This window comes from Podarcis erhardii (genome assembly GCF_964252035.2).
Source record: "Podarcis erhardii genome assembly, chromosome: 7".
Classification (NCBI taxonomy): Eukaryota; Metazoa; Chordata; class Lepidosauria; order Squamata; family Lacertidae; genus Podarcis; species Podarcis erhardii.
This window is the reverse complement of record NC_138511.1, coordinates 36,449,879-36,464,604: the sequence shown is the minus strand read 5'-3', so window position 1 is coordinate 36,464,604 and position 14,726 is coordinate 36,449,879. Positions and strand designations below refer to the sequence as shown.

Below are 14,726 nucleotides of genomic sequence, written 5' to 3'. Positions count from 1 at the left end.
TGCAATATATTACTAGGTAATTTTAGCACATAATGCTGATCAATAACTTTTCTGTTCTCTATAGATATATTAACAGCAAACCTCAACCCACTATTAATATACTTCAGTGCAATTTACAGTGTTCTGGAATTGAACCATGCTATACTGTTAACTAGATCAATTAATTCATTATAAAATATACTCAATTTCAGATGGAGGAAGAACCTTTTAATCCCGATTATATTGAAGTAGATCGTGTGTTAGAAGTGTCCTTTTGTGAAGATAAGGACACTGGAGAGGTATGGATATAACAAAAAAGAATCGTATATAATCTAAGGCACACATTTTGCAGCATCTGTCATGATCATTTTTAGAGTAGTGTGTGCACTTACATATATATGTATGACCTGTGTTGTATATATCTGTGACTGTGTTCAAATTGTAAGCGTCCTTGAGCCATAACAACAGGACAGAGTAAAAAAGGGGGGGTAATAATTAAATAACCTCTATAATATAGGCATGGTGAACCTCTGACCTGCATGCCAAATTTGGCCTGATTCAAACTCCAATTTGGCTACAAGGCCATTTCCCCAAATCACACACATGTGCCCTGCATCAAAGTCCCTACACAGGGAACTTTGAGACATGGGTTATCTGGCTGACATTCTGACACCAATTGATTGGCCTATGGAAATGGGGACAGATAAAAATCTGGCAAAAAAAGTGTTCCCCATCTGTTGTCTAATGTATTTTCAAGCTTACAGTGTGGAAAGCATATAGGAATAATTAACCAAAGGGGTCAACTACAGGAAAAAAGCAAATATGTGAAATGTGTTGAAACATCTTACTAAACTGAGGCAGCATATATTCTTTCGTATTTTGTTAAGTCTGACTAATCATTTTCACCACTACAGCCTGTTACTTACTACTTAGTAAAATGGTGCTCGTTGCCATATGAGGACAGCACATGGGAGCTCAAAGAAGATGTAGACCAAGGAAAAATAGAAGAGTTTGAACAGCTGCAAGCTTTAAGACCTGATTCAAGGCGGTTGGTAAGGATAAATCATTTATCTCAGGTGTGGTTTGTTGTCGGTAAGCAGAGGTGCCAGCTTGTTCAGAAGGTGAAGGGGGCTGATGATGTTTGCTTGATATTGGGATGCGTTGTCAGGATGTTGAGAGGAGCAAGGGGAGGAGCCCAACACAGCAGCATGGCTTCAAAGGCCAGTGGATCCTCCTCTCTCGTTCTTGGCCTCCTCCTCATCTTGCTGCCACCACCACTGGCCAGGGGCTCCTTCCCCTCTGCAGCAGGAGGAGGAAAAGCTGGCCCCCAAACTGCACTGCGCTCTTCTCTGCATTCGGCCTCCTTCACCCCCTGATTGTTCTGAACATTGGAGGGGCCCAAAAATGGGGGCCCAAAAGAGCTGGGCACCTAGGAGTTGGCACCTATGTCAGGAAGAGTTTCCACTCCCTCCCATTTACATGTCTTGAGCCAATCCATCCTCAACCCCTGAAAGAATGTTTCACTTCAGTTTCTTTTTTCAGGTGAATAGAGAGCCAAAAATGTCATTTATGTTATGCTTTATTCCTAAGGATCGACCTCCTTCTAATTCATGGAAGAAGATAGAGCTGTCCAGGGAATATAAAAATGGCAACCAACTCAGGGAATACCAGTTAGAAGGGCTCAACTGGCTACTTTTCAACTGGTATAATAGGTATGTGTTCTGAATCAATCAAATCAATTTTTATGTTAGTGTTGCTTCAAAAGTAAATAGAAACAATGAAACTAGGAAACATTTGTATTTGAAATTTGTGTCAGTGAGCAGTCTAGTTTTCATACCTTTTGGCATGTGTTACTTTTATTTAATGAGCTTTTATTTATGTGTGACTTGGAGCATTTGTACCCCACTCTACAGCTAAAAAAAAAAGGCTCCCATAGTGGCTTACATAAAGTCAGTTTAAAAAGACAGTCCCCACTGCACAGGCTTACAGTCTAAAAAACATAACAAGCAAAGAAAAATGACAGAGAAGAAAGAGGAACATGAACAGATCTACATTTTTTAAAAATAAAAAAATGCAATGGTAATGTATTACTAGCATATTGTTTTTAAGTGAAGACAAGTCTTTTCTGCTGGAAGCGCAATAACACAATAATAATAGATGTGGAAGAGAGAGAAGAGTAAGACAATATTTAATCTATTACCATGCAGAAATACGGTATCTATAGGCAGCATACAAAATTCAAGGAATCAGATGCTAAATCACTACTCATTCTTTGCCCTGGGAAACAATGCAAAGAGACACTTCAAACCTTTCTTATGCTTAAACATTGACAGCCATCCTGAATGTGTGTTCTTCTAGCCCTGCTAACAATGTTCTTGTGTTTTCAGACAAAACTGCATTTTAGCAGATGAAATGGGTCTTGGCAAAACCATCCAGTCAATAACATTCCTGTATGAAATCCTCCGGACTGGTATAAGAGGGCCTTTCTTGATCATAGCTCCACTTTCCACCATAGCCAACTGGGAAAGAGAGTTCCGCACATGGACTGATCTTAATGTTGTGGTATATCATGGGAGTATGGTTAGCAGGCAGATGATACAGCAGTATGAGATGTATTTCAGAGATTCACAGGTAACCTTCTATTTTGCCTTATAGCTAGTAAACCAGTTTGATTTCTGTACATAGTATTATCATTTTTTTGTGATTTATGTGATTTATGTATTTGAGAATCTGTTTAGACCCTCAACTTAATGCACTAAAAATGTCAGTAGTATATGTAGGCATAAAATTATTCTGTTTCTGTATATCCTGGCATAGCAAAATATATTGATGGAAATTTGGCAACCTGAGACTGCCATTATGGTGGTTGTGCATGGGTGGAGATAATTGTGGCCTTGTATTCACCCTTTCAATTATTGTTTCGCTTGTTCATTATATATTGTTTCAGAATGTGCAGCTTTGGCTTCTTCTTTTTTAGGTTTCATTTAGGCTTGGACACCCAGCTTTCCCCCACATGTTAAAGAACATCCCAGTTATGCAAGCACAATTTCCCCCTCCGGAAGCAATGAAAGGTTCTAGATAATATCATATATTGTGTTCTGTTCATTCACTCTTCCTAGGGTCGCATCATTAGAGGTACATACAAGTTCCAGGCTATCATTACCACATTTGAAATGATTCTTGGTGGCTGTCCAGAACTCAATGCCATTGAATGGCGCTGTGTTATTATTGATGAAGCACACAGATTGAAGAATAAAAACTGCAAACTTCTAGAGGGGCTCAAACTCATGAATCTTGTGAGTGTTTACTTTTCATCTGCATATATAGCCCTTAAATCTGTAGGGCTTATGGAGGCCAAGTTCTCAATAGTTTGTCCAACTGCTTGACCTTCAGAAGATGTATAAATATTTTATACTTCTAAATCAGGGAGTTGTAGCTCCTACTTTCACAATGTTAATGTTGTTTTACTGCTCTGTTTCCGCATGACTGTAATCATTAGAGGCTAATGACTGGGCATGAAATCATGTGTTTGCAAATACAAGCTAGTTTCTCCAGCACTATAAACCCTTCAAGCTATCTACCTTGTATATAGCATGTCATTTGTTTTATTGTTTGAATTCTTAACACATGCCTTGTTGCACTATGATGTAAATGTCTTTTTTAAAATGTAATTTGTATTGCTGAAAAATATAAATAAAAATTATTTCATAAAATAATCACACTTACAATAACATACCATATTTTCACTAGATCATCCACTATTTTTAAAATGTGAAGTTCGGTTGCAAGCATTAAATCCCTGAAAGTTTGAAAATTCCTTATAGCAGTAAAATTTCAAAGCAAATTATAAAATGTGCACAGTCTTAAAATACGTATACCTACATGCTAAAAAGAATCCATATTTTTGGTATAATATTGACAGTGCATCTTCTCTACACTAAGTACCAGGGGCAGGGAGAAATACTTCAGTTTAAAAGAATGGTTGATTAAATTACGTAGCTTACAGGTTTTGAATAAAATTACATAGGGTGGAATTCAGTGCCACACTCTTCCCATCATTCTGCCTACAAAAGCATTTCAGTTTGCCACACAAAATGACTCCCCATCTCCTCCTGTGCACTGTTCTGGAGGTTCTCCCCACCGCTGCTGCCAATTGTGGGGGGGTGGGGAGAACCAAGGAAAAGCTTGCTGCACAAGCAGAAGTCCTTGTTCAAGGCTTCCACTGACTAGATTTGTTAGGTGACTCCCACCCATAAATTTTCTGGGTGAAGCAGGAAAATATAAGACCAAACAATTTGAGGGAGAATGGAAGACATTTAAAAAATAACAAAATTATTTACAGTGTGTGACAGACAAGAATCCCTTTCCATAATGATCTAATTCAAATACAGTAATGTAAATAAAGCTTAGTGTGTACAGTGGTGCCTCGCAAGACGAAATTAATCCATTCCGCGAGTCTCTTCGTCTTGCGGTTTTTTCATCTTGCGAAGCACGGCTATTAGCGGCTTAGCAGCTTAGTGGCTATTAACGGCTTAGCGGCTATTAACAGCTTAGTGGCTTTAAGAAAAAGGAAACAAACTCGCAAGACGTTTCGTCTTGTGAAGCAAGCCCATAGGGAAATTCGTCTTGCGAAGCACCTCAAAAAATGGAAAACTCTTTCGTCTAGCGAGTTTTTCGTCTTGCGAGGCATTCGTCTTGTGGGGCACCACTGTATGTGTTATTATTTTTCCATTGTACTGCATGCTTTAGATAATAGTTCTATTTTGGGGTCAAAAGGAATAGAATATTGTAACAGCTTACTAATATTAAGATATTCATTAAAATACACAATGCATGAAAACAGCTCTGACTTGTCCACAGTTTCACGAGCAATCCTTACAGTCTTTATAAATGATGTAATGTATTAAAGGCAGAAAAGTTATTACAATGCTTGTTTATCATAGGTTATTTTATTTATAAATTAGCATATGTGCATTGTCTGTATACTTCCTCTCAAAGATTCAAGATTGTGCATAACATACCCAGCTATATTTTAGACAGTCATGCAAAATGTGCATCTTCTATAGGAGCACAAGGTGCTATTGACAGGCACACCACTGCAAAACACAGTAGAAGAACTTTTCAGCCTTCTTCACTTCCTTGAACCTTTGCGCTTCCCAGCAGAATCGACATTCATGCAAGAGTTTGGAGACCTTAAAACAGAGGAGCAGGTATTTTAAACTTTTTATTATGTTACATTCACACACAGGCCTTGTTCACATGTCACAGTAAGTAATACTTTGTCTTAAATCTTGGTTTAATCATGAATGTGCCTTGCCCTTTTTGCGTGCATGCATGCACAGCTTCTCTCCCCGCTAATGACTCAAACAAGCCATAGTATGATTTGTTGGGTCACAACTCCAGAATGTCATTTGTTCCATGGTCTATGTTTGGATGGAACGGGGGTGGGGGGGTAATATGTTAGGGGAACAGCTGGATAGTGACACATACAACAGTGGGGAAGCACATTGGTATGGTTTGTTGTGATGTATGAACCAGAATACATTCAAAAATTAGAATTTAATGGACTGTTTGTCCTGTAATGACTATCAGCTCAACCATAACAGTAAATCCACCTCTCCCATCTTTATCACTATTTGAACTAATGATAAGTAAATTGAAAATGTTGTGATCAGCCACAGTATTGCTACAATTCATGGTGGCTGCAAGAAAATATGCAGAAATAATATGAATTTGAATCTATACATACATTATGTACATTCAGGTTAAGTACGGACCTCCAGAACGAATTAAGTGCTTAACCTGAAGTACCACTGTAATGATTTTCGCTCCCTTTATAAGCTTATGAAACGTAGCAATTTATATAGGTTTTCAGCTAATTTTTATTTTATATAGGTGCAAAAGTTGCAAGCTATCCTGAAACCAATGATGCTGAGAAGACTGAAAGAAGATGTAGAAAAGAAGCTGGCACCAAAGCAAGAAACTATTATTGAAGTTGAATTAACGAATATCCAGAAGAAATATTATCGAGCTATTTTAGAGAAAAACTTTGCATTTTTGTCAAAAGGTGCAGGCCAAGCCAATGTACCCAACTTGGTTAACACTATGATGGAACTCAGGAAATGCTGCAATCATCCATATCTTATCAAAGGTAAATGTAAAAATGTTAAATTTTACTTACTTTAGGCATTTTTCTTCTGATGTAAAATAACGCTTCCCTTGGAGTTATAATTTGGATACGGTTGCCATATTTCAAAAAGTGAAAATCCAGACTCCTCTGTTGAGCTTTTTTTTGACAAAATGGTTGAACTTTATTGGCAAATTTTCAAAAAATAAAATAAAATTAGAGCTATTTTTAAGAAAAATTGCCAAAAACGACACTGCTGACATGAGTTGCCATATGTCAGGATTTTCCCAGGCATTTTAGTGATTTCTGCCTGGACTTCTTTCGAATGCAATATTCCAGATATGTCCAGGAAATTCCGGACATATGGTAACCCTAAATTAGGTTGAGTGAAGAAGAGAAGAGTTTGGATTTGATATCCCGCCTTTCACTCGCCTTCAGGAGTCTCAAAGCAGCTAACATTCTCCTTTCCCTTCCCTCCCCACAACAAACACTCTGTGAGGTGAGTGGGGCTGAGAGATTTCAAAGAAATGTGACTGCCCCAAGGTCACCCAGCAGCTGCATGTGGAGGAGCGGAGACACGAACCCAGTTCCCCAGATTACGAGACTACCGCTCTTAACCACTACACCACTATAAGGGTGTATAAGTGCTATAAGGGTGGCCATAGTGAACAGCCCTGAGACCTGCAGGTATAGGGCGGTATACAAATTATAGAACAACAATAACAATTCAATTATTAATCTGTTGTATCATATTTTACTGGAGGAACAGGGGAACTTCTTTGTATTTTTAAAAATTGTGTATAAGTGCTTTTGAATTTAGTTGCATATGCTATAGTTTTGAAGTTGAAATGTAAATAGCCACAGTGAGGATCAAGTGAGCAGTGTCAAGGGATGGGGACTGAAAAAATGAAAAACAATGTGATCATAAATACTGTTATGAAATGTGTGGCGTATGCATTCACAGTATTATGATGTGCACTTTGTATCAAAGCTATATGAAAATGTCAATACCTTTTAGAAGAAGCAAATCATACCTACTTTATGTGACAGGTGCTGAGGAAAAAATCTTAGGAGAGTTTAGGGAGACCTATAATCCAACTGCTCCTGATTTCCATCTGCAAGCAATGATCCAGTCTGCTGGAAAACTGGTCCTCATTGACAAACTTCTTCCAAAAATGAAAGCAGGGGGCCATAAGGTGCTTATTTTCTCTCAGATGGTTCGCTGTCTTGATATCCTTGAAGATTATCTGATACATAAAAGGTATGATACTATTCATAGTGCAAATAGCCATGTTAATGGTATATTAAACAGTTTTGAATGGACTTGGTTCATTCATCTATGAGTCATCGTACTGAGATATCAAGTGATAATTTGCCTTTAAGTTACTAGTCATGCACTTCCTTGCACCACAATTTCTGGCCTGATCTTGCACAGCAGGAGAGGGAAATATTTTTTCCTGTTGATGGCCACGTGGTACTAATCTGTTGGGGACCATATGCCTATGGTGGCTGGAACCAGAGCCAAAAATGAGCAGGGCTACCTTTCTGCCTTTCTCCTATTTTCTGACACCCCTCTCTTTGATTGAGCTGCCAGGAGCAGTGTATTTTTTCCTTCTCTTCCCACAGATGCTTCTCCCCTGCATCAAATTAGGCCAAGGACCATATGCAGTCCTTTCAGTTGTAGGATGCCTATCCCTGCTCTTCCTTCTTTGGCGATCACTCGTAGCCAAATAAGATTGTCTTCCATGAATATGGTATTAATGGTGTATCCATAAGTGACTGTGGAGGCCAATTCTGGATCCACATGTCCTTTCACAGTGGGGACATAGGTTTCCAGGCAGGAGTTGATCGTGGTAAGGATTTGCCTTCCTCTTAGCTCGCTTCTCCTTTTTGTCCTGAGTTCGTGCTTCTTCAAAATCCATGACACCTTTGGTAGAGGCTACTCCAATTGGAGCACTGTCCCTGCTATACCCCAAGGCACCAGCACAACAGAGCCATAAGTTTATGTATTAGATAACACGTATAATTACTTGATTTTTATTTTATATAGAAAACAAATATAAACACAATGTTATGTCAGCTTCTCATAAGAAAGGGGCTAAAAATAACCTCTGCTCCAGCAGAGGTTCCTTTCATCATAGAGAATTTCAGAACTCCAAGTCAGTGTGGTTCAGACTCCACAATTTAATGACATGTCCCAGATTTCCTCCACCAAACCTAACCTAGCCCCCATAGGCAGAGGGAGCAAAGAACAGTTCTGACTCAAGGCCTCCTCTGGTTCTTTTTTCTTACTTGGGCAGTTTTGGCCAAGGATACCTAGGAACATAATACCATTAAAAACAGCCTAGTCATAGAATTTCTGTTTCTGTCCCCCAGTTCTGAGCCTTGAAGTCTACTGAAAAACTATTATTTGGCAGACTATTCACTACTTATTAGAAATAGGGAACAGAGATCCAGTTCCCCAGAAAAGAAATAGGGAACAGAGATCCAGTTCCCCAGAAAAGAAATCATCCGCTTTCTGCTCTGTGTTCTTCATTGTCTTCAGGAAAGGATGGAAATTAAATTCTGGATTTAAAATATGAAAACAAGTATATAACATAGGTTCAGGATGGAATCCTCCACCAAGGCAATTATAATTGGGAACACTACCAAATGCAGCCATGACTGAACTTTATTTTTATTTTTTTAATAAAGATTTTTATTAAAATTTTCCATAGAAACTCCAATCATACCAATTTCCACATCACTTATTTTGACTTATTGGACCTCCCTCAACTTCTCTGACAATCATTCGTAATTGAAATCCTATCTTCACATTCCTTAATTTTAGTATTGCCTTTAAATACTATATTTCTATCCTTATTTACTTTCTTACAATATTCCTTATATTTTCACAAAGCTTCTTTAAAACACACTAGCGTTGTATTTTCCTCACATACAGTTTTCAAATACTCTGTAAATTTCCCCCAGTCCTCAAAAAACTTGTGGTCCTTTTGGAATCTGATTTTTCCAGTTAGTTTGTCCAGTTCTGCATAGTCTGTTAATTTTGTTCTCCATTCTTCCAAGGTCGGTACTTCTTCTTGTTTCCATTTTTGAGCCATCAATGTTCTTGCTGCTGTTATTGCATACTGAAAAAGTTTACAGTCCCTCCTGTTTATATCCATCCTTGTTATTCCCAGCAAAAAGGTTTCTGGTTTCTTAGCAAAGCTATATTTCAGCATTTTCTTTAGTTCATTATATATCATCTCCCAGAACCCCCTTACTTTCTTACAGTCCCACCACATATGCATAAATGTACCTTCTTTCTCTTTACATTTCCAACATTTGTTACAAGTTTTGTACATTTTTGCTAATTTTACTGGTGTCATATACCACCTATATACCATTTTCATAACATTTTCTTTTAATGTGATACATGCTGTAAACTTCAAGTTTTCGTTCCATATTTTTTGCCAATCATCCATATCTATATTATATCCTAGATCTCTGGCCCATTGAATCATTACCGCTTTTACTTCCTCATCTATTGTATGCCATTCCAACAAAATTTTGTACATTTTTGAAATTGTCTTACAATCATTATTAACAATTTCTGTTTGAAATTTTGAATCTTTTTCTTTATACCCTTTTTCTTTCACATCCTTTTTAAACATTTCACTTATTTGATAGTAGTGCAACCAATCATATACATGTTCTTTTACTTGTTCATATGGTTTCAATCTCCATTTCCCTCCTTCTTTCACCACCAAGTCTCCATAAGTAATCCATTCACTTCTCATATTAGTTTTTTTTGACACCTATAACCTCTAATGGGGATAACCAATGTGGGACCCCCGTTTCTAGTATATTTTTGTATCTGTCCCAAATTTCCATTAGCGATCTCCGGAAGATATGGTTTTCAAATGATTTATAACCCTTTTTCTTCTCTTTCCAAAGATACGCGTGCCACCCAAATCTGTTATCAAATCCTTCCAAATCCAGGAGCTTTGTGTTTTTAAGTTTTATCCATTCTTTTAGCCAGCAAAGACATGATGCCTCATAGTATAACTTCAGATCTGGCAGGGCAAAGCCTCCTCTTTCTTTTGCATCTGTTAGTAGTTTATATTTAATTCTCGGCTTTTTGCCCTGCCAGATATATCTTGAAATCATTCTTTGCCATTCTTTAAAAATCGTCACCCCTTTTAGTATTGGTATCGTCTGAAATAAAAATAACATCTTTGGTAGCACCGACATCTTGATCATTGAAATCCTACCCCAAAAGGATAGTTTTAATCTTCCCCATACCTCCAAGTCCTTCTTAATTCCGTTCCACACCGGAACGTAGTTGTTTTGGAACAAGTCAATGTTTTTTGGAGTTAACCATATTCCCAAATATTTAATCTTTCTAGCGATTTCAATGCCCGTTTGTTGTTGCAATGCTTCCATCATTGTTTTTTCCATATTTTTAGCTATAATTTTAGTTTTCTTCCTATTTATTCTAAAACCTGCCACCTCTCCAAATTTTTCAATTTCCTCCAGTATCTCAGCTGCATTCTCCATCGGTTCTTCCACCGTTAAAACCAAGTCGTCGGCAAAGGCTTTAACTTTATATTGGTTTTGGCCTACTGTCACCCCCTTTATGCTTTCGTTTTTCCTAATTGAGTCCAGAAAGACCTCAAGGACCATTATGAATAATAGTGGTGAGAGCGGACAACCCTGTCTGGTACCTTTTGATATTTTGATTTCTTCGGTTATCACATTGTTTACTATCAACTTCGCCTTTTGTTCTGTGTATATTGCCTTTATTCCATTAAAGAAATCATTCCCCATTCCCCTCTGTTCTATATTTTTCAACATAAAGTCCCATGATACATTGTCAAATGCCATGACTGAACTTTAGACTTACCTCAGGCCATTGAATTTTCAACAAACACTGCTTTCAAGGCACCTTATTTGGATGACCTCTTTAGGTCCTCATTGGGAGACAGGACAAGATTTGCTCCAAGCTAACCTCCCTCCAAGACTATAGCTTCTTTATCTATTGGCAAAGGAACGATCAAGTTCCTTCCAGGAGGCTCCAATGCCTTGAAGTAGTGTTCTTATCTTATGATATCTGAATAAAGTTTTTCAAGTTTCTATAATGAAAATACCATATTTTTCTGTGTATAAGATGCCCCCATGTATAAAACGCCCCCTATTCTGGGGGGACTCCAAATTAAGAAAACACCACTCAGCACTACCCGTGTATAAGACGAGACCCAATTATAAACCTAATTTTTTGGTTAAAAAACCCTAATCTTATACAAGGAAAAATACGGTTTATGTGAATATATATTAAATGTCCCAAGAAAATTATTGATGAATGCTTATGGGGATGGAATTTCACATACTTGTTAAGAATTCTATCATTCAAAGCATCTGATGAGTGAAAAGAACATTGTTATGTTTTACTGGTTCACCTGAATATGGATTGGATGCATTTTAACACACTTTCAAGATGGTGTGTAATAAAAAACCTGACCAAAAAATTTACAGCATCTCCTTGCAATGTAGGCTCATTTGATTAGGACAGTAGGATAGTAGCATTTAGAAGTGCATGGTTATACTTATATTCTGGTTTGCAATTACAGCTTTTCTTTAACGGCTTTTTTTTTTTTTTTTTTTTGCACTTCAAAGGTACCTGTATGAGCGAATTGATGGAAGAGTAAGAGGGAACTTACGTCAGGCTGCCATTGATCGATTTAGCAAGCCAGACTCTGATCGGTTTGTTTTCCTTCTCTGTACCAGAGCTGGTGGATTGGGCATTAATTTAACTGCGGCGGATACTTGCATAATTTTTGATTCTGACTGGAATCCTCAGAATGATTTGCAGGTAAATATATTTGAGCAGTTTAGCCTTCTGCCATAGGGCTAAATACCTAAGAAACACCTACAAATGAACCTACTTCATCTGATCCACAAAGAGAGAGCAAGTGTGAACAAGCAGGATTGCTTGCGGGTGCTTGCTAACTAGCTAGGTCATATGAGGAGAGACATTCTTAAATCTGCAGTGGGTTCAGGCCATTGTGTGTACTGTTAAATATATTTAAGCAAACCAACTATCCAGCAGGATCTAGGCAGCCCTTGTTGGCTGCCAATACCATATATCTTCTTCAAGGAAGGGAGTCTTGTCCTGAACTTGGCATTGTGCCTCTAAAACACAAATAAGAGGAAATCTCTTCCTCACTTTTCCAAGTCCATGCTTTGTGTTGGGAGAGAGAGTGGAGCAATGCGCAATGTGAAAACAAGCCGTTTCCCCCTCTAGGTCTGAGCTAGTCATAAGGAGTCAGAAGTTTTCGGTCTTGTCTCTGCACTTGCTGGATTCTTCAAATACCCAGCAACAGCAGAGACAAAAGAAGCTTCCAGTTCCAAGCTGCAAGGTATAGATGGCATGGTGAGGGCTTTTCACTGGTTGCTAGATGCTCCAAACTCCTGAAAAGTCCAAGCTGAAACAGGTCCTAGGCTTTCTTTGAACTTTAGAATGTGGTTCAGAGGGATCATCCCACCTCCTCTGTAGCTCCAGGTTTCAGAGGAAACTTGAGCCATGCCAAACTAGTCAGACACTATCTGAGCACTTGCCATGGGGAGCAAACTTGTGAATCCCTGCCATACAAGGTAGAGAAATATTCTATAATACACAAAGCTAAAGTCCATTTGTATTGACCTTAATCTTATTTTTTATTGTTTTCATTTACAGCTTCAGTTTAATTGTATTTTGTTTTAACAATGTCTATTTAAGTAATTTTATATTTAAGTAATAATATATCATTATTTTACATTTCTACTTGACAATCTGTCCAATGGATTCATGTACCTTTTTCTCAGGCCCAAGCTCGTTGTCATAGGATTGGTCAGAACAAAGCAGTGAAGGTCTACCGACTAATAACTCGGAACTCTTACGAAAGAGAGATGTTTGACAGAGCAAGTCTGAAGCTTGGCCTGGATAAGGCTGTCTTACAGAGCATGAGTGGAAGAGAAAATAGTGTTGGTGGTGTATGTACCCATTTTCCCCTCTTTCCTCTCCTCCAAAAAAAAATAGGAATTTGAAATGGGTTTTTATTTTTGTAACTGTATCATTTACTCAAGAGAATAGGGGAGCAGTTCAAAGCTTAGTCTGAATGACATCTTAAAGCTTTGCACCACTTCCTAGCTCTCTGCTTTTCTATTACCCCCACATAAATTCCTGTGGCTTTTGTAACCTATATATAACCAAAGATTGGCCATGTTGGAGAGAGAATTCTATTGTTTAGACTCTGTTGTTGGATGGATGATCTTAAGGAACAGGTAGGCAAAGTATAGGTTGGGAATCCTTGAGGTAGTTTACAGTGTATACAATAATAGGATTTTGATACTGTAAGAGACTTTTTAAAAGATAACAAAAATAATACAATTATGTATTGGCTGTAGTTACATACTTTGGAAAGGACAACCAGTTACTGTCAGTAACAGGCAATATTTACTGTAAAACTATTTTTTAGATATCCAGTGGAACTATTTTAAAATATAACACTTATATTATTCCATATTATCATTTTAATTGAGCATTTTTATGTATCCAGCTGCATTAATACCATAAGGCTTACCAGTTTCTCTTTTACATAGATCCAACAACTTTCTAAAAAAGAAATTGAGGATTTGCTTCGAAGAGGTGCATATGGTGCCATTATGGATGAAGAGGATGAGGGTTCTAAATTCTGTGAGGAAGATATTGATCAAATCTTGCAGCGTCGCACGAAAACAATTACAATTGAATCTGAAGGAAGGGGCTCCACATTTGCTAAGGTAGTTATAAGCTCTTCTGGTGTCCTTTTTACAGAACACAGAGAAAAGTATAAGCATCCAGAACAGTCCTTAGAAGTTAACACATTGTGACTGACTTAACTGTTAGGTTAAAATACCTAATTGGTAGGCTTCACTTGAACGTAGCTGGTGTATTTCCTTCCTTGAGAGCATGTGGAACCTTGTCTGTGATACTTGAAACTGAACAAATATACTGGTGACACTTTCTATTGTGCTGTTACAGGCTAGCTTTGTTGCATCTGGAAATAGGACAGATATTTCATTAGATGATCCCAACTTCTGGCAGAAGTGGGCCAAAAAAGCAGAAATAGACATAGACACCATCAGTGGTAGAGTAAGTATGATTCATTCATTCATTCATTCATTTATTTTTGCACTGAATTTACAGGTTCGAGTGTTCTTTTAATTGTCCTATTCGGTTTGTTTGCTTTTTAAGTTGAGGTTTATTGTAGCAGTTCACTATTGGAGAACTAAGTTAAGTTCTTTGGATGGCAGTATCCTAACTAAAATCATTTCCTTCACTAAAATAGTATATGTAGACCTATGGTTAGTATTTTGTTTACTCAAAGAACTAATCCCCCCCCCCAATCAAACTTGCCTTCTGTTGATCTTTGAAGATATCTGGAACTAGATTGTGTCGAAAGGAAAATGTATATTTAAATAGACCACAACTTGATCTATGAAAGCTTCATTACCAAAAGGATACAAATTGTGTACTAAATTTAAAATATCTGTTTTTGTATTCTGGGGCAGAGATTTTCATGTTGTGTCATGAGCTTTTAGTGTACTTTTCATTACTTGA

The 14,726-nt window shown here is 37.6% G+C and overlaps 1 protein-coding gene across 12 annotated transcripts in view; it reads left to right on the top strand.

Annotated features, from left to right (window-relative positions):
- Positions 1 to 14,726, top strand: part of CHD9 (chromodomain helicase DNA binding protein 9) — a 75,710-nt gene that overhangs the window by 40,743 nt on the left and 20,241 nt on the right. For all 12 annotated transcript variants that reach the window (XM_081870128.1, XM_081870133.1, XM_081870129.1 and 9 more), the window contains 12 exons: positions 192 to 278; positions 894 to 1,031; positions 1,570 to 1,691; positions 2,367 to 2,610; positions 3,099 to 3,275; positions 5,046 to 5,189; positions 5,875 to 6,130; positions 7,157 to 7,367; positions 11,762 to 11,957; positions 12,950 to 13,117; positions 13,727 to 13,906; positions 14,148 to 14,258. In XM_081870128.1, the coding sequence (XP_081726254.1) occupies positions 192 to 278; positions 894 to 1,031; positions 1,570 to 1,691; positions 2,367 to 2,610; positions 3,099 to 3,275; positions 5,046 to 5,189; positions 5,875 to 6,130; positions 7,157 to 7,367; positions 11,762 to 11,957; positions 12,950 to 13,117; positions 13,727 to 13,906; positions 14,148 to 14,258 (2,034 nt within the window). The remainder of the gene's footprint in view (positions 1 to 191; positions 279 to 893; positions 1,032 to 1,569; positions 1,692 to 2,366; positions 2,611 to 3,098; positions 3,276 to 5,045; positions 5,190 to 5,874; positions 6,131 to 7,156; positions 7,368 to 11,761; positions 11,958 to 12,949; positions 13,118 to 13,726; positions 13,907 to 14,147; positions 14,259 to 14,726) is intronic.